Source organism: Thamnophis sirtalis, unplaced genomic scaffold (genome assembly GCF_051295495.1).
Source record: "Thamnophis sirtalis isolate CommonGarterSnake01/CBP01778 unplaced genomic scaffold, rThaSir2_p1.2 scaffold_12, whole genome shotgun sequence".
Lineage (NCBI taxonomy): Eukaryota > Metazoa > Chordata > Lepidosauria > Squamata > Natricidae > Thamnophis > Thamnophis sirtalis.
In genome coordinates this window covers 64,165,898-64,188,236 of record NW_028261392.1, presented here as the reverse complement: position 1 = coordinate 64,188,236, position 22,339 = coordinate 64,165,898, and the positions used below count along the sequence as shown (strand labels likewise).

Below are 22,339 nucleotides of genomic sequence, written 5' to 3'. Positions count from 1 at the left end.
AAGGTTTGTCTGAATTGCTGCCAAGGTTTGTTGGACTTGCTGCCAAGGTCCTTATCTGTTTGTTTGCTTGGCTTTCAGCCACCAAGATTTTGGCTTCTTGCTATTAAAAGAACATTCTAGTTAAGCTTGCCTCGGCTTTCGTTACTGGACGGAGGAGGGGGTCAGAACAGCTAAGTATCATGAATGTTCACCTGAATCTAAAGGTATATCAACACACCATAGATAACCTCAAGCAGCAACTAGAAAAACTCTGAACCCCGAACACAAACACAGAAAAATGCTCACAGGCACCATCAATCTGTAAGAGAAGCTGAAAAAAGGAAAAACAAAACTCCAAGCTAAATTGATCAAGCTAAATCCTAGAAACAAAGAGGTACTGAACCCCAATGGGCAGTCAGTGTATCCACCCGCCCACTACCCATTGCACAACACAATGTCCTCCAGAAAGGATTAGCTAGAACACAGATGATGCTAATCAGTTAATAGTCAGACAGAATACTGCAGTCTTAAGGTAGCCTTCAGCTGATGAGTCTTAAGCCTGTGGGAGGAACAGCTCCACCAGGTGAAGCATCAGAAAGCATCAAAAAGCTGAGTGGCCCTCAAGAGAGGCTTCTCTTGGAGTAAAGTTTATTTTGGAAATTTTACAATGTTTTTCTGTTGCCATCTAGTCATCCAGTGGGTTGCAATCATATGAGTGAGTGTGTGTGTGTGTGTGTGTGTGTGTATGTGTGTGTGTGTGTGAGAGAGAGAGAGAGAGAGAGAGAGAGAGAGAGAGAAGGAAACGTAGCTCTGCATGCAAGCACATACTATTTCCAGCTATTTCTTTATTTCTTTCTTCCTTTCTTTTCTTTCTCTTTCTCTCTCTGTGTGAGTGTGAGTGTGTGTGTGTGTGTGTGTGTGTGTCAGTGGTGGGTTTCAAAAAATGTTGGAACCTCTTCTGTAGGTGTGGCCTGCATTCCGGATCCACTGGTGGAACCTCTTCTAACCGGTTCGGTAGATTTGACGAACCGGTTCTACCGAACTGGTGCGAACTGGTAGGAACCCACCTCTGATGTCAATCATATTCTTAGAAAATATTAATAGTGGTGCCACGTGTCCGATCAATTATTCATCTCCTGTATTTCCAGGTGGTTTAGCCTACCCCTAACCCCGATATTTAGGGTTCATCCGGAATTCTGGTTGGTTTCTCTCCACAACTGTACCTATGTATTAAATCCTTTAAATCTTTGGAAAGCCTCACATTTCATTGGCCTGAACTAATTAACGGAGTTTGCTAATTCCTTTATAGTAATCCTCTTACCTCTCCAGAGCTATTTCTGCAAAGGTTATGCTTATCCACAGGAGTTAATCTCCATCTCTATCTATCTAGCCTCAATTGTTAAGGCATCCAAGACTCACAAACATTCGGCTTCACCAGATCAAGATTCTTGGGGAATACATCAGAAAACCTGGGATTGATTATCTGAGTTCATAAGGTAGTTATTTTTGTTTCCTAGCAGGGTACCAGCAAGTTATATGAAACTTAAAAGTTATATGTAAAAAAAGTATCTTTTACTGAAGGTTGAGAGGGATGTTATTCTGATTTGATTTTGTAGTGTTTTCTGAAGGCTGAAAGATATGAGACGCCAATCATTCAAAGAAAGTTTATGACTTTATACGAAGGCTGTGCATGCTTCAAAATTGACTCAGAAGCAGAAATTCAGAATGCAAATATTCTGAATTTGCAATATAATGCCTCATTAAAGCAACTGTGGTTTTGATGTGGTTCAACGTGAGCTTTTTAAAAAAAGCGACTTTAAGGGAGGCCCATTAAGGAGATGATTTGAACCAAGAGATGTTCGACTTTATGAGTTGAAGTGCACATAACTTAAAGCTGCCAAGTGGAGAAACACTGTTGTAAAATACCTCTTCCAAATCATTTTTTTATACCATGAATACACAGGGAATTGAATCCTAAGATGCACATAGAGGTGACTCAGAAGTAAGCTGTAGCAAATATAACAACTTCTCCTTTCATTCCTAATATTCAGGAAGTTTTTTAAAATGTATTTCAAGTGTACACTTGGGGATTGAAGTGAAGAAGAGTGATGTACTTGAACTGAGATCGATTTGATGTTACAGTTTATAATTACACGGAATCTTCACCACTATTATTATTTTAGATATGTCTAGTATATTTGATATGTTTCAATCTAATGCAATGTATTACCTGTATTGCATAGTAAGCTATTAACTGCTTAGACTCGTATGATTGATGCAACATGGAAGCATAATTAAAATGTTCAATGAAAATAAACCTACAGAGGTGTAACTGCATGTGGGAATGATCTTGAGAGACACGAGGAAATAAGCTTCACTACATTCACTGACTAGTTAGTGTGTTTCTGTTTTAATGGTGTGTAGAAATGACCTTTGGAGACAAGAGCTACAGATTAGATCACCAAGGAGCGGAGAGGGGATTCAAGACTTCAAAGATTCTATTACTGTAACTTTACAATAAAGGTAGCATTCATATTCAAGGGTTATGCTTCTTGTCTAGATGACCTCAAAGGCTGGCATCGGTTTTGCAATGTCCCCTCTTTTTCTTTCCAGAAAACTAGGGATTTATTCTGAGATGCTTCCCACATCCCTTTTTCTTCTGTGGGCTAAGATACCTTTTCTCTGATGGCAGTCTGTGACTCTTTCTCCTGTCTCCAAACGTCATTCCTACATACCATTTGAAGATGTTTAAATGGAGGTCTGTGTGTGTAGCAAAACTCATTTCTAGGTAGATATTCAAAGCTACAATAAATGCATTTAGGATTTTTATTTTATGTATCAAAATGTTTGAAAGTGGTAGCACTATTCTACGGGATTCTGTTCGGAAATAAATTCAGTAACCATTATTCCTACATAAGTGCGTGCCAGGCTGATGTTATTACAGTTTGCTGATGAAATCACACTGACTTAGTCCTTATAATGTAACTGAGAAAATGTTTCCATTTGTGTAATATAATCTTGAATGTACTGTACTCCTGTTTAAGCCAAGACTGACATCCATAGATGTTATTTTGCCAACATGTAAAAGTCGGCATCTTTCCTTTTAAAGAATATTCATCAAACCACAGTCTTAAATGAATTAGCAGCAATGAAAAGAATTAATGTTTCATGTCAGGTTGCTTTAGCTGAATGGGTCAGGACTATGTGGTGATTTACTGTATAGAGTTACAATTTAATTGTTAAGAGATAAAACTGAATCTTAATCCACAAGATTTAAGGCTTCTGTATAGGTAGAGGGGGAAAGGATGAGGTGGCTCAGTGGCTAAGACACTGAGCTTGCTGATCAGAAAGGTTGGCCGTTCGAATTCCTAGCGCTGTGTAATGGAGTGAGCTCCTGTTACTTGTCCCAGCCAACCTATCAGTTCGAAAGCATGTAAAAATGCAAGTAGAAAAATAGGAACCACCTTTGGTGGGAAGGTAACAGCATTCCGTGCGCCTTCGGCATTTAGTCATGCCGGCCACATGACCATGGAGACATCTTTGGACAGTGCTGTCTCTTCGGCTTTGAAACAGAGATGAGCACCACCCCCTGGAGTCAGGAACAAGTTGCGTACATGTGCGGGGAACCTTTAATTTTACCTATAGGTAAAAGGGAAGGGATATATTATTGATGTTCCCCAGAAAAAAGACACTTGTGAAAGAGTATGTGATAGGAGTAACTTGAGGATCTTTTCACTTATATGTTCAACACTGCAATGAAGGAATGGTTGGCGTTGAGAAATGAGCATTTGAAGAGCAAGAAATTATACCTTTGTTAAATGCTAGCAGATTGCCAGCTCAGTGTTGCATTAGTCCCTGAACAATAAAGCTACTTAATAGCACTCAACGGTTTCTAAATAAAGCCATGATCTGCTATCAGTAGTATGGTTTACAAAGTGGGGTTTCTAAGAGCTGTTTGAATGTCCTAACCCTAACCCTAACCCTAACCCTAACCCTAACCCTAACCCTAACCCTAACCCTAACCCTAACCCTAACCCTAACCCTAACCCTAACCCTAACCCTAACCCTAACCCTAACCCTAACCCTAAACCAAACCCTAACCCTAACCCTAACCCTAACCCTAACCCTAACCCTAACCCTAACCCTAACCCTAACCCTAAACCAAACCCTAACCCTAACCCTAACCCTAACCCTAACCCTAACCCTAACCCTAACCCTAACCCTAACCCTAACCCTAACCCTAACCCTAACCCTAACCCTAACCCTAACCCTAACCCTAACCCTAACCCTTACCTTAACTGAAATCCCTAAACCTAACCCGGAACGCAACCCTTACCTTAACTGAAATCGCGCTTTTGTGGGCGCAGTTTTGTCGGTGCGTTGTTGTGGGCGCGTTTATGACATCATGGTTTTTGTCACCGCGGTTTCGGCGGCGCGCTTTTCACATGTGTGCATTTGTCGGGTCACAATTTCTGCTATACCCAGGTTGATTCTGAGTATGTCTGATCCCATAGCATTCCCCCCATCCAATCATCCCTCAATAATATAAATCCTGATCTCATTACTGTTATTTGACACAATGCTGTTTATACGACTCTCGATGACACCACAGGTCGCCCCCGAGGGAACAAACAATGTCTCCTCAGCAATTAAAGGCATCTATAATTGAACAGAAAACGTGGTGAATTCAGTTTTCCAGGAGACGCACTAGAGTTTTGCAGAGTTTAGGGATGAGCTGTTTTCCCTTTGGGGGAAATTTTGCCTCACCTACCTTCTGACATTAAATCTTCATGCTTTAATTTATCTTCCATTTAATAATTCAACCACAGAATGGTGCCTTAGAGGCACAGCAGTTGGCAGAGAACCCAGTTGCCAATATGAAATCAAGCAAAATGAACAGCGGGCGAAGCGCTGCCTTTATGACAGTTTTCAAGCCCTCCTTTTGGTTCATCAGGAAGAAGCACTGGTGTTCAGGTCATGTAGTGAGCCAGTTTTCTCAGGATGGCAAGAATAAGTGACTGCTGGCCAGTCCAAAAAGTTTGAGAAAGTTTGGGATTTAAATAGCAATAGCAATAGCAGTTAGACTTATATACCACTTCATAGGGCTTTCAGCCCTCTCTAAGCGGTTTACAGAGTCAGCATATTGCCCCCAACAACAATCCGGGTCCTCATTTTACCCACCTCAGAAGGATGGAAGGCTGAGTCAACCCTGAGCCGGTGAGATTTGAACAGCCGAACTGCAGAACTGCAGTCAGCTGAAGGAGCCTGCAGTGCTGCATTTAACCACTGCGCCACCTCGGCTCTTTAAAAAAAAAATTGAGGGACGACATTTATATTTAAAACTCAAATCGGCCAAAGAGTCGGGCCCAAAAGGGATCCTTCCATTTGCAGAAGACATACTTAAAGAAAATGAGAACTCTTTAAATCCAGCAAAAGCACTTACTAATACGAGACAGGGAGATGATTTTCACTAAAACCTATCCAGATGCAGCCTCCTATCTTAGGATGGAAAATCATTTTTCAAATAAATTTTACCTCAAGAGATGACACATGATACAATGGTTGATATCCCAAAATTTGGAAATATAACACTTCTAAATATTTAAGAACTTAGGAACAAAATACAATGTGTTCTCTATTTTAATACTAAACCACCTACTATTTAGGGGAGATGCAGCTATAGCAATAGCAATAGCAGTTAGACTTATATACCGCTTCATAGGGCTTTCAGCCCTCTCTAAGCGGTTTACAGAGTCAGCATATCGCCCCCACCGTCTTGGTCCTCGTTTCACCCACCTCGGAAGGATGGAAGGCTGAGTCAACCCTGAGCCGGTGAGATTAGAACTGCTGAACTGCAGATAACAATAGCAATAGCAGTTAGACTTATATACCGCTTCATAGGGCTTTCAGCCCTCTCTAAGCGGTTTACAGAGTCAGCATATCGCCCCCACAGTCTGGGTCCTCGTTTCACCCACCTCGGAAGGATGGAAGGCTGAGTCAACCCTGAGCCGGTGAGATTAGAACTGCTGAACTGCAGATAACAATAGCAATAGCAGTTAGACTTATATACCGCTTCATAGGGCTTTCAGCCCTCTCTAAGCAGTTTACAGAGTCAGCATATTGCCCCCACCGTCTGGGTCCTCATTTCACCCACCTCGGAAGGATGGAAGGCTGAGTCAACCTTGAGCCGGTGAGATTAGAACTGCTGAACTGCAGATAACAATAGCAATAGCAGTTAGACTTATATACCGCTTCATAGGGCTTTCAGCCCTCTCTAAGCGGTTTACAGAGTCAGCATATTGCCCCCACAGTCTGGGTCCTCGTTTCACCCACCTCGTAAGGATGGAAGGCTGAGTCAACCTTGAGCCGGTGAGATTTGAACCGCCAAACTGCAGCTATGAAGACCAGTAAAAGTAACTTTAAATAACAACAAAGCAGTGAATTTCAGTTATATTCACCAATCTGGCATATCCAAAACTATCAATTAAACTTTCACCTGTGCCTATTTAAAATGTTTCCATTGCCCCAAATAAGGAATTGCATTAACGCTACTAAAGAGGATTGATTGAACAAATCCACTAACCCTCCTGTCAGCCTGGTGAATTAAAATGAACCAGCTGGTAATATCAGCTGATCCAGGCTCCTTCTCCTAGAATATGATTCTTTCTCTAATCTAACAGAACTCCTTCTGCATATCTTGCAATATGTCCAGTTTGCATCCTGTGCTCAGTATCAGTTGCATTCAATGGCTGCAACCAGAATTGGGGAGAGACTTGTGTGATTGTGTGATGAGAATTGTCAGTGTGATGTGTATTTTAAATGTGGCAGTTGGTTTTGTTTTAAAGAAAAAATGAGTTTGGTGGGGGGATGTATTTAAAACATTTATTTAACACCCTGGGTGTTAGCAAAATGCAAATAATGTCTGTTACCTGATGAAGACAGACATGTAACAACAGAAGTTGCACTGTTTGCAAGGAAGATACGGAATGTCAGTTGGTCTTACCGGAACTGCATGTCTCGAAGGATGGCGTGGGAGCAGTCACATCTGGGTATTGTCATGGCCCATCTGCCTGAAGACTGAGGTAAATCTTGAGGCCACTCCCTCTTCTCCTCCTCTGACTCTCCAGATTAACAGATGGTCCAGTCAAGTCGAAGCTGCAAGGAAGAGAACAGGGCAACACCCCACCCCACCCCCGTTGTCGGCTGGCCGAATATCTGGCAGATCCGGTCGAAGATGCTGAGATGAAGTTGCCACTCTCCATGGTCTACTGTCTCTCTGCTGAGCCAGTCCGCCTGATGATTTTCCACCCCGGAGATGTGTTCTGCTCGGATTGATAGAAGATTCCATTCCGCCCAGTTCCCCAATCTCACTGCCTCGTCACGAAGTGCCACGGAGTGGGTGCCCCCTTGCTTGTTCACGTGTGCCTTGGTCTCCACGTTGTCCATCAGCACCAGGATGTGCTTCCCAGATACCGTCACCTTGAAGCGCCGGAGAGCTAGGTCGATCGCTCTGAGCTCCAGCCAGTTTATGTTCTTCTGAAGGTCCGTCAGTGTCCACTGTCCCTGGGCTAGCTGGGAGTCCCGGTGTGCCCCCCAACCAAACAGGCTTGCACCTGTCATTAGGACCAACCTGTCTGGCTCCCTGAACAGGGAGCCCTTGGCCAAAGCTGGAGACATCCACCAGTGGAGGGACAGGAGGACCTTGAATTCTGTGTCATTCATCTCATTTCTCTGGTGTGGAAGGAGGAACCACTGCAGCTCTCTGGCATGGAGACGAGCCCATGGCACTATCCCAATGCAGGAGATGAACTTGCTGAGAAGCCTGGAAAGAAGAGCTATGGGAACAGATTGGTTCCTGCAAATCTCTAGAATCAATTACTGTCCTACGCTCCTCCGAGAGGAAAACCTCGCACCCCATTGAGTCAGTGATGGTTCCCAGATGTTGGAGCCTGGTGGTAAGAATCAGGTGGCTTTTCTCAAGGTTGACCGAGAATCCCAGGGATCTTAAGGTGGAGATTGTGAGACCTAGGTCCCCTTTGGCCTGGGCCGCTGAGGTGACTAACACGAGGATGTCATCTAGATAACAATGCAACCGGACCGGGGTGGAATGGAGATGGCCTGCCACCATGACTAGAACCTTGGTGAAGGTCCTGGGAGCGGAGGCCAACCAGAAGGGAAGAGCCCTGTATTGGTAATTAGTGCCCCTAAGGAACCTACGGTGGCCCGGTGCAATCATAATGTGTAAGTAAGCCTCGGTGAGGTCAATGGAGGCTAGGAAATCCCCCTGCCTAATCCCTTCCAGGATAGACCTGAGAGAGGTCATCTTGAAGTTGCGGTTGATAAGCCTGGAATTTAATAGCTTAAGGTCCACCCTCCTGAATTCTTGGGAACCATGAAGAGATTTGAATAAAATCCTGATTCCTTCTTCCCCTTCTTCCGGAACCAGCTCCACTGCTCTGGTTTCCAGGAGATGTTGAATGGCCTTGCACATGAGAGGACGGTTGGCCGGGTTCTTGGAGGAGGAAAAGACCCAGAATTCAGGGGGTTGGGAGCGAAACTCCAAGCGTCAACCAAATCTGACTGTCTGGAGCACCCATGCAGGGAATGTGACCTAAATCAGGTGGGAAGTTAACATTCTGTCATCCTTGTGGATTGCTATGGACATACTGATGCAGGAGGGGGTGCACAGGTAAACCCACTAGTGGCTGGCCAGGTTAGGTGGTCTTACTAGAATGGACCTTATAAATTCATATTAGCTTGGCTTTTCATTCTAGTGCCCTGGAGTTCCAAAGTTGACTTTTAGCTGGAGTGAACTTTCTCTCCAACTTCCTCATAAGTATTAAAAATAGGGCTGAACACTGTGGCAAGACCCTGTAAAGGAGGGGCACAGGAAGCCAGGCATGGGTGAGAGATAGAACAGAGGTATAAACTGCTGACAGCTTAAGACATTATAGGAACTTCTCTTTCTTGTATTTTTCCTATGTACTTCTCTGTAACATTCCACAATGAACTTCCCCTTTTTGAAATGTCATGCTTGTCTCGTGTATGGAAACGCCTTGAGAATGCACAGTGTGGAACACGGCATAAAAGTAGCATCCTGGGCAGAGCCCAGGCAGTTCAGATTTTGGTGTGTGAACACATTGAACTCGATGCATCAAATAAACCTGTTTCTCTCACCTTCGTGGTCTCGAGTCCTGGTCTTTCGTAAGTAGATTACAAACCTCAATCTGCTGCAACAATACAAATGCAATCCAGCCAGAGTTCTTCTGATGATAGAAAACATTTGTGAGATGCTCTAAAAGAACTAAAGAAAAGTGTGCATTGCAAACCAATAATAAGATATCAGTCAATGAATTCCTAACTTTAGGTATATGAATTGCAAGTTATCATGATGATGTAGACACAGAGTCAAAAGATTGAACAAACCCATCTATATCTGTGCCTAGCTTGTAAAATTCCAGAAACTATGCTTGACTTACAATAGAAACAGAATGCCAGGCTAGATTGGCAAGTATTTTAAATAACCAAAACAGCTTATTCCTAATAAAACATTTCTAGTGGCTTTCGCAGGACAACTGCATATATATAATCACACTGCTTGTCTTAGCCATATTATCCTTTGCTAATGGGTAAACAGAAGATTAGCCAATGAGACTTAAAGCCTCATGGGTTTACACTGATACTGAAATGCCTTAATGGTTTAGAAAAATTTGGGATAAGCTACAAAAAGACTAGCTTGGCAAGGCATAGATACAGATACTTCAGAATAAGGAAATAATAGTATCAGACAATAATCAATCATCAGATTAATCTTAGTGCTGAGATGACTTTTCTTGCTGCAGTTGTTAAAAAATGAATCATCACAGCTGTTAAGTTAAGTTTGTAACACAATTGTTAAGTGAATCTGGCTTCCCCATTGCCTTTGCTTGTCAAAGGAGTCGCAAAAGGTAATACACACACACACACACACACACACACACACACATACACACACACACACACACACACACCTATATATCCCATACGAAAGAAACCTATTTTAATTCCTATAGAGAAATTGATCAAGATATTTTGGAAGTAAAACAATGAATTCTCCAAGTTTAGGTATACGAATTCAAAGTTTGAAGGCAAAAGATTGAACACAACCTTCTGTATCTCTGCTTAGCTTATAAGATTCCAGAAACTTATGTTTGACTTATGGTAGAAACGGAGTGCCAGGCTAGATTGCAAGTATTTTAAATAAGCTATGCTTACAACTTTGTTTACAACTTTGCAATGTAGAAATAAAAAAAATGAAAAATGATTTGTTTCTGGGTTTTCCTATGTAGTTCTGGCAGTGGCAGCTATTATGGTGGACATTCTACCCACTGAGTATTTTAAGATATGATTGAGATATGATAGCTAAGCTACTCAAAGCATAAACAGACGTTTAATATATCTTTCTCTAAATATTTTGGGGTGCAGCAGTGGTGCGCTGCCTTGGTGATGTTGGAGAATTTCACTAAATCTTCTAAAATTAATTGATCCACTATGGGTTTCCCAAATCATAATTCTGTTCTGTTTTCCTTTGGATTCTGGACTTGCTCACACTTTTTCTGGACCTTACGCAACAATTCTCTACTCAAAATGTGCATGTCAGAGAAAATTGCATTCCGTAGGAGAAAAATGTGCAAAATATGTATAATATATGGAGTGCAGAGGTGGGTTCCTACCAGTTCGCACCTATTCGGTAGAACCGGTTCGTCAAATCTACCGAACCGGTTAGAAGAGGTTCCACCAGTGGACCCGGAAAGCAGGCCACACCTACAGAAGAGGTTCCGAAATTTTTTGAAACCCACCACTGGTCCTTGGATATGATTATTCTACACTATCATGCTCATATTTATAAAACTCAGTGCCTCTGTGAAAGGTAAGGATGACGACTGCGTTTGTGGTGCAATCAGAACATTGCGTGTGTTGAGGTTGTTTTAACGCAAACCAAAGATGCCTTTTAAAAAACAAGTTGACATCCTATTCTTATGCATGCCAGTGCTGTGTGTGAGGGAATTTAAGGTGGTTCTGACAAGTGTCGTCGGCATCTTCATATCCGGTCACATGGGCGGCAAGACACTCCCATCCGGTCACATGGGCGGCAAACCACTCCCACAAAGGAGGCCACACCCACAGAGTAGGTTCGAACAATTTTTGAAACCCACCACTGATGGAGCGGCACCAAAATCCCTGCAGAACTGTCTTCTCCAACAGGTTTTGGCCTCCTGGTTCATATATCATGGGAAAAATTGCTAGTGAATCCCCATTTTTATGAGGTGACGTCAACCATCTTGTGGGTGTTGTGTTGTTGTTGTTGTTTTTCTGTCAAGTGGAGCACCTGCATTGCAAAGAGTCTCTCCTGGGTGAGTCGATCAGCCCCCACATTGCTGGTTTTCCATAAGGTACTGAAAACAGACTTATTCCAGAAAGCCTTGGGAGATTGAAGTGATGTTATCATGGCTGGCTTCTGTTTGTGGTAGGAGTTGTTTTATTTTTAGCTGCTTATTTAATTATACCAAGGTTATTTTATAGTATTATCCTTTTTTAATGATTTCATTGTAAACTCCAAGGTGGCGCAGTGTAAGAGCCAAGGTGGCGCAGTGGTTAAATGCAGCACTGCAGGCTGACTGCTAGATCAGCAGTTCAGCGGTTCAAATCTCACCGGCTCAGGGTTGACTCAGCCTTCCATCCTTCCGAGGTGGGTAAAATGAGGACCTGGATTGTTGTTGGGGGCGATATGCTGACTCTGTAAACCGCTTAGAGAGGGCTGAAAGCCCTATGAAGCGGTATATAAGTCTACTGTTATTATTATTATTAACTCCAAAAAGGCATTTTGATTTGTGGCAGATACAGATCCATCAAAAAACAAACAAACCCCATAACTTGTAAGTAGGGAAAGTTACCTATTTATATAAAATAATTGAGTGGTTTCTTATTTGTTTGTTTTACACATTACTTACTGGAGGGGAATGTGTGACCCTATTCCTGGAAAGTAGCTAGCAACTAGTGCAAGTATATGCTAGTTTTCACTCACATAAATGTAGTGTATATTTAGAAAGTAGTGACATGACCGAATATAGGAATGTTTAATAATTCCAGCTGTTTTTCTTACCAAAAGAGTCTTATTGGGACACCAAAAGGAGATGTCAAAAATTAAAGGTGGAAAAATTAAAGTAAAGGCATTCAAGTTGGTGGGAGGGATAACAGAGTGCAATATCAACAGTACCCCTAAGAGCCGAGGTGGCGCAGTGGTTAGAGTGCAGTACTGCAGGCCACTTCATCTGACTGCTATCTGCAGTTCAGCGGTTCAAATCTCACCGGCTCAAGGTTGACTCAGCCTTCCATCCTTCCGAGGTGGGTGAAATGAGGACCCAGACTGTGGGGGCGATATGCTGACTCTGTAAACCGCTTAGAGAGGGCTGAAAGCCCTATGAAGCGGTATATAAGTCTAACTGCTAGTATGTCTTATTAACTAGAAGATTTCTATATATTGCCAGTTCATTCCAGCAGGATATATCGATCTTAATGTGATGCATGTGTACAAAAATTAACAGGATTTTGCTTGGTGATCGAGTGCAATTCGAAAGCTGTAGCTATTCTCTTAGCCATCAAATTTGTCTGAAATTGGTGGCAGAACTCAGAAGCCTGCTAAAACTCCAATTACATCCGGCAAGCCTGAATTCTGTGTCAGCGTTCCAAATATCATGCCGAATTAAGTTAGAGTCAAAGGCAAAACGATCCTTAAAGTTCCAATTTAATAAGGCAGGCATGTTGGCATCGTGCTATGGAATCCCCAATTCTGGAAATGACATAAGAATCCCACCCAGTTAAAAGTTCGTGATCTTGTCCCCCACACCCACAATCCATCACATGGTCCAATCTTCTTCTTCCACGCTAGCACCTACTCCCAACGGCTTCCGGTCAGGTGCAAAGGTTTGGGAGACAAAAGATGACCTCGAGCTTCTAGAAAGGAATTTTTTTTATTTTGAAAACAACACATTCTACCCCTTGCTTATTCCCCCACCCCCCTTTAATGAGAGTGTGGCAGGCCAAAGATTCTTAAAGGAACCGCTGCAGGCCTGACATTCTGCCCATCTCTGATATAAAAAGAAAAGTGTATCAGAGCATGTCCTTACGGATTGGCATTATCCTTAGAGATCTTTCGCAGCTAACTAGTTAAGCTGGGGATTTAGGCTGGAACTTTTTAAATCTGCATTTATTTATTTATTTAATGATATTAATTATATATTCCACCCATCTCACTAAGTGAATCTGAGCAGCTTACAATATAGTAAAAACACAGATGTAAATGCATTTAAAAATATTAAAATTAACAGTAATTAAGAAAAACTATTAACTAAGTTCACGAGCAGTACGGAAGTGGGTTCTAGGTACTCCACCAGCCACCTCCAACTTAAAGCATCTTCATAGGGACTCCATGTCAATCAATATGGACTATTGACATGTCAATCAATAGTGACAGGTACTGAGATCCTTAAGGAAGGGCAAAAAAGTGGGAACCAATCTCACCTCCAGATGTTCCAGAGGCCAGGGCCAGAAAAGGCTCTTTTCCTAGACCCTGCCAGCCAGAATTCCTTGACCAATGGGGTCTGTAGTATGAACCTTCTGGTGGGGCTAGTGGAGAAGATCATTGGGGCAAAATGGTCCTTCACGTAATCTCTCCTACCACTGAGACCCTTGGAGATTATTTCTGTATTTTAATACAGAATATTCGGAATATTCAGAATACAGTAATTCTGTACTCTCCCGGGTTTTGAAATTTCATAGGGAAATAGTAAAGGCATTTAACCAAGTGAAGTACAAACATTTGTACTTACGTGACACGAAAGAAATGCTTTCATTGGGAAATACCCAAATTCCCCTTGTTCATACTTGCAGCTGCTAAAATTATCACTCAGGTAATGCATCCTTAAGATATTTTTACCTACATGGGTGTGTCAAGCAAACATCAAATCGAATAAGAACAAGATCAAAAAATTTGCCCTTTGTACAAAAATATTATCCATATTTCTACACCAGAAATAAATGCACAAGGACTTCCCGGTGCATATTTACTTTTCATTTTACCATGACAAGTATTTACTTACCCATCACTTCTCTTTTTAAGTGACAATCTACAATTCCAACTAGTGTATCTTTAGAACATCAGCAGTGGTGGGATTCAAATAATTTAACAACCGGTTCTCTGCCCTAATGGCCAGCTGGGTAGGCGGGGCTCAGTGGTCACATGACTGGGTGGGTGTGGCCAACTCAATGTCACTCCCATCGATGGGCGCTTCGCCTTAGCTCTTACAATGTAATCAGGGTTAACCAGACAGTTTCTGTAAGCAGGGCGATAAAGATTAAGCTAGAAACAACACCAGAATGTTTCCTTCCTGCCTTCCTTACAGGATTAGCCCCGTAAAGTGGGGAAAAACAAAAGGAGATTTCTTCCAACAAACGGTTCTCCGAACTGCCTGGAAAGTTACCAACCGGTTCTCCCGAATAGGTGCGAACCGGCTGAATCCCACCACTGAACATAGGTGTCAAACTCAAGGCCCGAGGGCCAGATTTGACCTGCGGGGTACTTAAACCTGGCCTACAGGGCCACCCTGGAAACAGCAAAGGACTGGCCTGCAGTGCTTCTGCCAGTGAAAATGGAGCTCAGAAGGCTGCGTGCAGCCCCCCCAAGCTCTGTTTTCACTGGCAGAGGGTTGCAGGAAGCCATGGCAACTGAAAACAGAGCTCAGGAGTTGTTTTCACTGGCAGAGCATTTGGGCAACCATAGACGCCCCCAACACAAGTGACCTCAAACTGGCCATACCCACCCTGACCCACCAAAGTCAAACACAAACCTGATGTGGCCTTCAATGTCATCAAGTTTGACACCCCTGCTTTAGAATTATAGCCAAAAGCATGCCACACCAATAGTAGAACTATTTCAGACTATATGCAAATATAGTCACCCTGAGTCTCTTGAGAGTGGGCGGCATACAAACCCAATAAATGAATGGATGATGTTGTGGCCCAGCTGAAGCCGTTGGAGCTGCCACCAGACTCCGACAGCGAGGGGCCCTATGAGTCGGCTCTGGAGGATGGAGAGGACCCTGGACAGGGTTCTGACTCCGAGCAGGGCGCAGAGAGGCTGGTTGGTCACTAGGAGGTGCCTGAGCCTTGGACCAGTGGGAGGAGACAAGGGAGTGTAATCCTGACGTCATGCATTGGAGCAGTGGGGAGGAGACAAGGGAGTTGGATGAAGTGATGCAACGGATGGATGGATCCAATCAAAGTAACATATTTGCCAATAAAGTATGCTGTTCTTTTAACAACCAAGTTTTCTGGAGATGCATTTTCTGTTCGAATACCTCCACTTTTATGTTTCTTATGAACGTACATTACAGGGAAATAATATTGCTGTCTAAATTTTGCTTGATAATGACTGTATATTGTGTATTGGAGAGGATGCAAAGATAATATAAGTTTTTTAAGGGAATATCTGATAAAAGAATATATGATATTTAATCACTCTATAACCATTTGAGCCTACATGTCAGTCTAGACTAATTTCTATAATCCCTTTTAGGAGCTAGACACATTTTTCCTTAACCCTTCAGATATTCAGAAGAGAATTATAAGGATTTCTTAAAATGAACTACCTGGAGCTATTGCTTGTTAATTATATGGTAGCATGCTTTAAATGTCTATATTCGTTGCCCATAAATTCTATATGTAAATGGTTTTTTTTAATTTGTCTGTTTGACTACTAGTCCCTCTCCGCCTGTTACAGTCATGGAAAACCAACAAAGTATTAATTTGGAAGAAGAATTGGAAGCCCCAGAAGCTGTACATACAGGTAATAAAGTCAAAATATCCCTGGTACAAATGACAAATAACTGATTTCTGGACACTTTGCTTAACGCTGCCATTATCCTTGCAGCAGCAAGAACATGTTATAGAATAGAGAAGGCAATGTGGAGTTAATTCAATATATACATAAATTCAAAATTGTGTATGTGTGTCTGTGGGTATGTATATGTATATAAAATAATAATAAAATTATCACAAATGTAACAAAGGCAACAGTAAAAATAATGGCTTTCTGTCTGGATGGTCTCTTGTGATGAGCCAATAGACAGAGAAAGGAAGCAGTAGGCCTCCTCCCATATTTGGGCATACCAGGGTTGTGACACAAAACACATACCTATTTCCCTGGCTCAGCTGATAAAGGAGGAGAACCTGTAGCTTAGTGGCTAATACAACTGCCTAATATGTAATAGAGCCCAGGTTCGAATCCCAGTAAGGGTATGGCTAGCTGATGAGAGCTAAATAGCTTGAAATAGATCTATACAAGTCTCCCTTTATTTATTTATCAGCACAAATAAAAACAATATATAACAAAGGCAACAGTAAAAATATTGGGTTTCTGTCGTGATGGACTCTTGTGACGAGCCAATTGACAGATGATGGAAGCAGTTAGCTTCCTCCCATAATTGGGGCTTACCAGGGGTTGTGACTCTAAATATATACCTTCTTCCCTGGCTTCAGCTGATAAGGAGGAGACCTGTGGCTTAATGGCTAAGATGTTTGCCAAAGATGCAATACAGCACAGGTTCGAATCCCAGTGAGGGTATGGCTAGCTGATGAGAGCTAAATAGCTTGAAATAGATCTATACTAGTCTCCCTTTATTTATTTATCAGCACAAATTAAAAAAAACATATATATATATATATATATATATATATATATATATATATATATATATATATATATATATATATATATATATATATATATACATACATACATACATACATACATACATACATACATACATACATACATACATACATATATATATATATGACATAGGATATATAATAACAGGAAGCTCTGGAAAGAAGTCCACTAATGGTTGACCCACAATTTGTAAGTGAAATTTATAGGATTTGGAAAGCTTTCTACAACATTTCTTCTCCCCATATTCTGTCATAAAAGAAATAATTAGTCCAAGCCTGATTTTTTACAATCACCTCATGTAACTAACTCTCCACCAGTAGATGGAGAGAACCCTAGTTTGTATAAGGTCCATAATTATGAATTTTTGCACCCAAATGCCTTCTAATAGAGCCATAACACATTGCACCCAAATGCCTCCTGATACAGATCTATCTATCTGTCTGTCTGTCTGTCTGTCTGCCTGCCTGCCTGCCTACCTATCATCTATCTATCATCATCTATCATCTATCATCTATCATCTATCATCTATCATCATCTATCATCTATCATCTATCATCATCTATCATCTATCATCTATCATCTATCATCTATCATCTATCAATCTATCTATCTATCTATCTATCTATCTATCTATCTATCTATCTATCTATCTATCTATCTATCTACCTACCTACCTACCTACCTACCTACCTACCTCCTATATCCATCCATCCATCCATCCATCCACCCACCCACCCACCTACCTACCTACCTACCTCCTATATCCATCCATCCATCTATCTATCTATCTATCTATCTATCTATCTATCTATCTATCTATCTATCTATCTATCTATCTATCTATCTATCTATCTATCTATCTACCTACCTACCTACCTACCTACCTACCTACCTACCTACCTACCTCCTATATCCATCCATCCATCCATCCACCCACCCACCCACCCACCTACCTACCTACCTACCTCCTATATCCATCCATCTATCTATCTATCATCTATCTATCTATCTATCTATCTATCTATCTATCTATCTATCTATCTATCTATCTATCTATCTACCTACCTACCTACCTACCTACCTACCTCCTATATCCATCCATCCATCCATCCATCCATCCATCCATCCATCCATCCATCCATCCATCCATCCATCTATCTATCTATCTATCTATCTATCTATCTATCTATCTATCACCTGTCTATCTAATTTATATGCCACCCATCTCACTATTCAAAGTGACTCTGAGCAGTTTAAAATACAGTACTTTTGGAGTGAATTTAATTGGAAAAGCTTTTGCAAATATTTCTTTTCAATAATAAGGCCATACTTTTCAGCCTCTGCTTTTCTATTTTCCTCACTAAGCTTCTTAGTTGAACCAAAGAACACGAAATGAAAGCATTTTCTTCTTCTAGGACCTAAAGGGGTGATCAACGATTGGAGAAAATTTAAATTGGAGAGTCAAGACCAGGAGCGTCTTCCTCCAAGCAAGAGAGAACTCCTCATCAGACAAATCTCTTCGCCCTACAACTGTCAAAGCAGAGATCACAAAGACATCAGAGAACGTGTCAGTCGTAAGGTAAATGAAGGAAGGAAGATTGAAAGATGAACGGGGGAGAAGGTTTCAGATAGTATTTCCATATATTCGAGGAATATAGTGAAGGCTCGTTATGCTGATGCACATAACAATTGTCATTTTCACCATGTATGTCAGATGCATAGTTAACTGTTCTGTCCCCCCTTCTTTGCTCGTTAGCAGACGACAGGCAGACAGACTTAAAAGGAAATAACTTTATCAGTCCTCGGCTCAAACTGGCTGCGAGCCCAACATAAACATAAATAAAGTCTCTGGCAAGAAGATAGCAGAATGCAAAACAAATCTCTCTTACGGCAAAACTAGGTGTACAAAAAGAAAGCAAAGCACTTCTCAAAGTGTCTCTTCGAATCAGGGTTACAGAAAGCAAATCACTTCTCCAAGTGTCTCTCACAAACAAACCACGACCGATGATCAGTGAACGTTGACTTCTGCAACCAGGGCGTGGCACCATCCGTCCTTTTATCTCCAGAACCCCACTAATGAGCCCCAGCTGCATCGTTAATCCTGTATCCCGACTCAACTCACAGCAAACTTCTCCTGAGTCACAACAGTTAACATGCATGAGACTGAATATGGCATCATTCATGTTTGAAAATCAGAACTGCTCCAGGCAAAAGATAGATCCCATTTAATAAATTGGTGTGAGTATAAAAGCCATGTCACACAATCCACATTCGTAGAAAGTATTGGGGGGGGGCTGTGTCACAGTCTCCCTCTTTCACATATTCCTGGAATATGGGAGATCATTTGAACCCCTGGAATAGTTTTGGGGATTTTTTAGCACTCAAAATATTGCCAACAACTCCTTGGTGTATCCTAGATGTTGGGAGCACAGCAAAATCTGGGAGACAAAAGGTTTTTTTACCCGTCATAGAACCAAATAAGTAGGATTCCTATCAAAAGTAGTTTTCCCTACTTTTATATTTTACCAATATTTTGCTATGTTTGCAGTGTTAAAGACACAAAGAACAAGGGAAATGTATTCCCAAAGATCAGACTGAGTATTGAGATATGACCATTTTATAATTTTACCATGCCCTGCATTACCCAACTTGTAGAAAAGTTTAATGGCACCAAGTCATTGGCAAAAAGTAGGTTGATGTACAACTAGAATAGAATCCCCATTGTTCTAGAACTAGATATATCTTATATAGATATATAACTAGATGTTGTGGCCCAGCAGGAGCTGTTGGAGCTGCCACCAGACTCCGACAGCGAGGGGCCCTATGAGTCGGCTTTGGAGGATGTGGAGGACCCTGGACAAGGTTCCGACTCCAAGCAGGGCGCAGAGAGGCTGGTTGGCCACCAGGAGGCGCCTGAGCCTTGGACCAGTGGGGAGGAGACAAGAGAGAGTGATCCGGACGTCAGCAGTGGGGAGGAGCCAAGGGAGTTATTCCTAGATGCCTGGCACCAGAGAGCTAATAGGCATAAGGAACAATTACGCAATTACAGGAGATAATTGCACTCAGCTGGTGGTCATTAGGCTCCTCTCCAGACTATAAAAGGACTGCTTGTGCACACGCCCCTCTTGCAGAAGTCAACGCAGGAACTAATGTTGGAGGACATTATTGTGATCTTGGCAGGCTGGATTGCTGCCACGGCTTATCTGTGCTGGATTGCTGCCAAGCCTTATCTGTGCCGGTTTGCTGCCAAGGACCTGTCTGTCTGTTAATCAAATGCCGTAACTTATCTTTGGCTCGTAGTGTGTTGGTGTGGGACGAGCGGGGTCAGAACAACTAGATATATCTTATTATAACATCCTGTACCAAACAGTGGCATATTTGTTTGACTGGTCCAGTTTCATCGTTGAAATGCCTATTTTGTAGTTAACTCACTTTCATATATAGTAGAAATAATCCTCCTGATGGTACTATCAACATTGGATGGAAAGTCTGCATCAGGATCAATGCTCATTGGAATAAATTGGAATAAATATATTTACATGGAAGCTTTTGAACTTTCAGTGCTGGTCTTTGACTATAAAATATTCTATTTATATTCCACGAGACTGCATAAAATCTCTCCTTTTATGCTTGGCAATTAAATTGGCCCTTGTAGTTTAATGTATTCTTACAATTACTTGCAGATGAGTATGCAGGAGTATGAGTTGCTGAATGTCAAAGAAGATGAGAGCTGTTTGAAGCAATACCGGAAACGCTGCATGAAGAATATGCACGAGAGACTGAGCTTTGCGCCAAGGCACGGCTGCGTTTCCGAGCTGCAGGATGGGAAGGAATTCCTGGAAGCTGTGGAGAAAGAACACAAAGCCACCACTGTAATTGTCCACATCTACGAAGATGGCATCAAGGAGTGTGAGGCACTCAACAGCAGCCTCACTAGTCTCGCTGCTGAGTACTCCATTGTGAAATTCTGCAAAATCAAGGCTGCTAACTCAGGGGCAGGAGACCGTTTCTCCAGCGATGTTCTCCCAACCCTTCTTGTCTACAAAGGTGGGCAGCTTGTGAGCAATTTCATTAGTGTAACTGACCAGTTGAATGGCGAATTTTCTGCTACAGATGTGGAGACTTTCTTGAATGAGTATGGGCTACTCCCTCAGAAAGGAATTCCAGAACTTGACAGTGATGATGTGGAGGAGCAAGAGGTTGAACAGTAGATAAGTTATCTAGTATTTCATTATCTACGCTCAGTGAATTTTTAATTTGGATCCCATTTGGGGGGCCAAATTTACCTAGGAAACGTTGTGTATAGATGCAATAGAAAAGACTTATTAAGAAAGTATAGAAAGGCATAAAAGAAGTAAGAATGCCCAGGACCTAGGCTGATGGTCCATTTTTTGTTTTTTTCCTCTTCTTTTCACTTTTACAGGAAATAAGAGAACTAAAAAATTAGGATTGGCGAACTCTTCTTACCAAAGAGATACAAGGTTAGCAGATGTAAATCACCCAATTGTAACTATAGCCTGGGCAGTATGGACAATTTTCAGAGACCACTGCAGATGGACTAATACTTACAACATTAGCTTTTTTTTTGCAAGGATAGGAGTAGGGAGTGAGATTGTTTTCTCATTCAGAAGGAATTTAGCTAAGGAAAACACATATAGAAGTTGACAGATCCCTAAAATACGGTTCCACCACAAAACCGCGCTCAACTAAGCCGCATCCGACTAAACCGCGTAGCTGATGCCATCAACAGGGCGACAACAGCGCGGAGACAGAAGCACGCTGTAAACCCTAAACCTAAAATTAACCCCTAAACCTAAACCTAACCCCCCCTAAACCTAATCCTAAACCTAACCCTAAACCTAACCCTTAACCTAACCCTAAACCTAACCCTAACCCTTAACCTCCGGTAGCATCTCCGGCCCTTTGGAATGAACTCCCCGCGGAGATCCGGACTCTCACCTCTCTCCAGGCCTTCCGGAAAGCCGTTAAAACCTGGCTGTGCCAGCAGGCCTGGGGTTGATGAGTTCCCCTCCCCTCTCGACTGGTATGGCTGTGTGATTTTCGTGTATTTTAATTATGTGTACTGTTGTTTATGTTCCCTTTCCCCCCTGAGTTGTTCGCTGCCCTGAGTCCCTCCTGGAGAAGGGCGGCATACAAATAAACCAAATACAAATACAATTACAAACCTAACCCTAAACCTAACCCTAACCCTAAACCTAACCCTAAACCTAACCCTAAACCTAACCCTAACCCTAACCCTAAACCTAACCCTAAACCTAACCCTAACGCTAACCCTAAACCTAACCCTTACCTTAAGTTGAATCGGCTTGCTTTCAAAGCGCTATTTAAAGCGCCCTTCTTTCTCCGCGCTGGCTGTTGTCGCTCTTTTGATGACATCAGTGACGCGGTTTAATCAGGCACGGTTTAGTCGAGCGCGGTTTTGACGGGTCACACTAAAATACAAGGTATATTTGGAGCTACTAACATTATGAAATGTTCAGCAAATACTCAAAAGGAAGACAACTTCCCTTTTGAACACTGACTGTTCAAGGCAACTCTAAACTCTGGTGAACACCAACTTTGGTCAGGATT

At 42.0% G+C, this 22,339-nt stretch overlaps 1 protein-coding gene and 1 long non-coding RNA gene across 2 annotated transcripts in view; one reads left to right on the top strand and one right to left on the bottom strand.

Moving 5' to 3' along the window:
* The window catches only part of LOC148043390 (uncharacterized), a 303,113-nt gene that overhangs the window by 195,286 nt on the left and 85,488 nt on the right, over positions 1-22,339 (bottom strand). The window lies entirely within an intron of this gene.
* Positions 1,325-21,622, top strand: PDC (phosducin). The gene is made up of 4 exons (XM_087726568.1): positions 1,325-1,475; positions 15,777-15,862; positions 18,163-18,326; positions 20,431-21,622. The coding sequence occupies exons 2-4, from the start codon at positions 15,799-15,801 to the stop codon at positions 20,956-20,958; spliced, it is 756 nt and encodes a 251-aa protein (XP_087582694.1). The 5' UTR covers positions 1,325-1,475; positions 15,777-15,798; the 3' UTR covers positions 20,959-21,622.

Coding starts and splice junctions, on each gene's coding strand:
- PDC (XM_087726568.1), top strand. CDS start 15,799: ATGGAAAACCAACAAAGTATTAATTTGGAAGAAGAATTGGAAGCCCCA. Junction 15,863..18,162: donor CCCAGAAGCTGTACATACAG/GTAATAAAGTCA, acceptor TTCTTCTTCTAG/GACCTAAAGGGGTGATCAAC. Junction 18,327..20,430: donor GAGAACGTGTCAGTCGTAAG/GTAAATGAAGGA, acceptor AATTACTTGCAG/ATGAGTATGCAGGAGTATGA.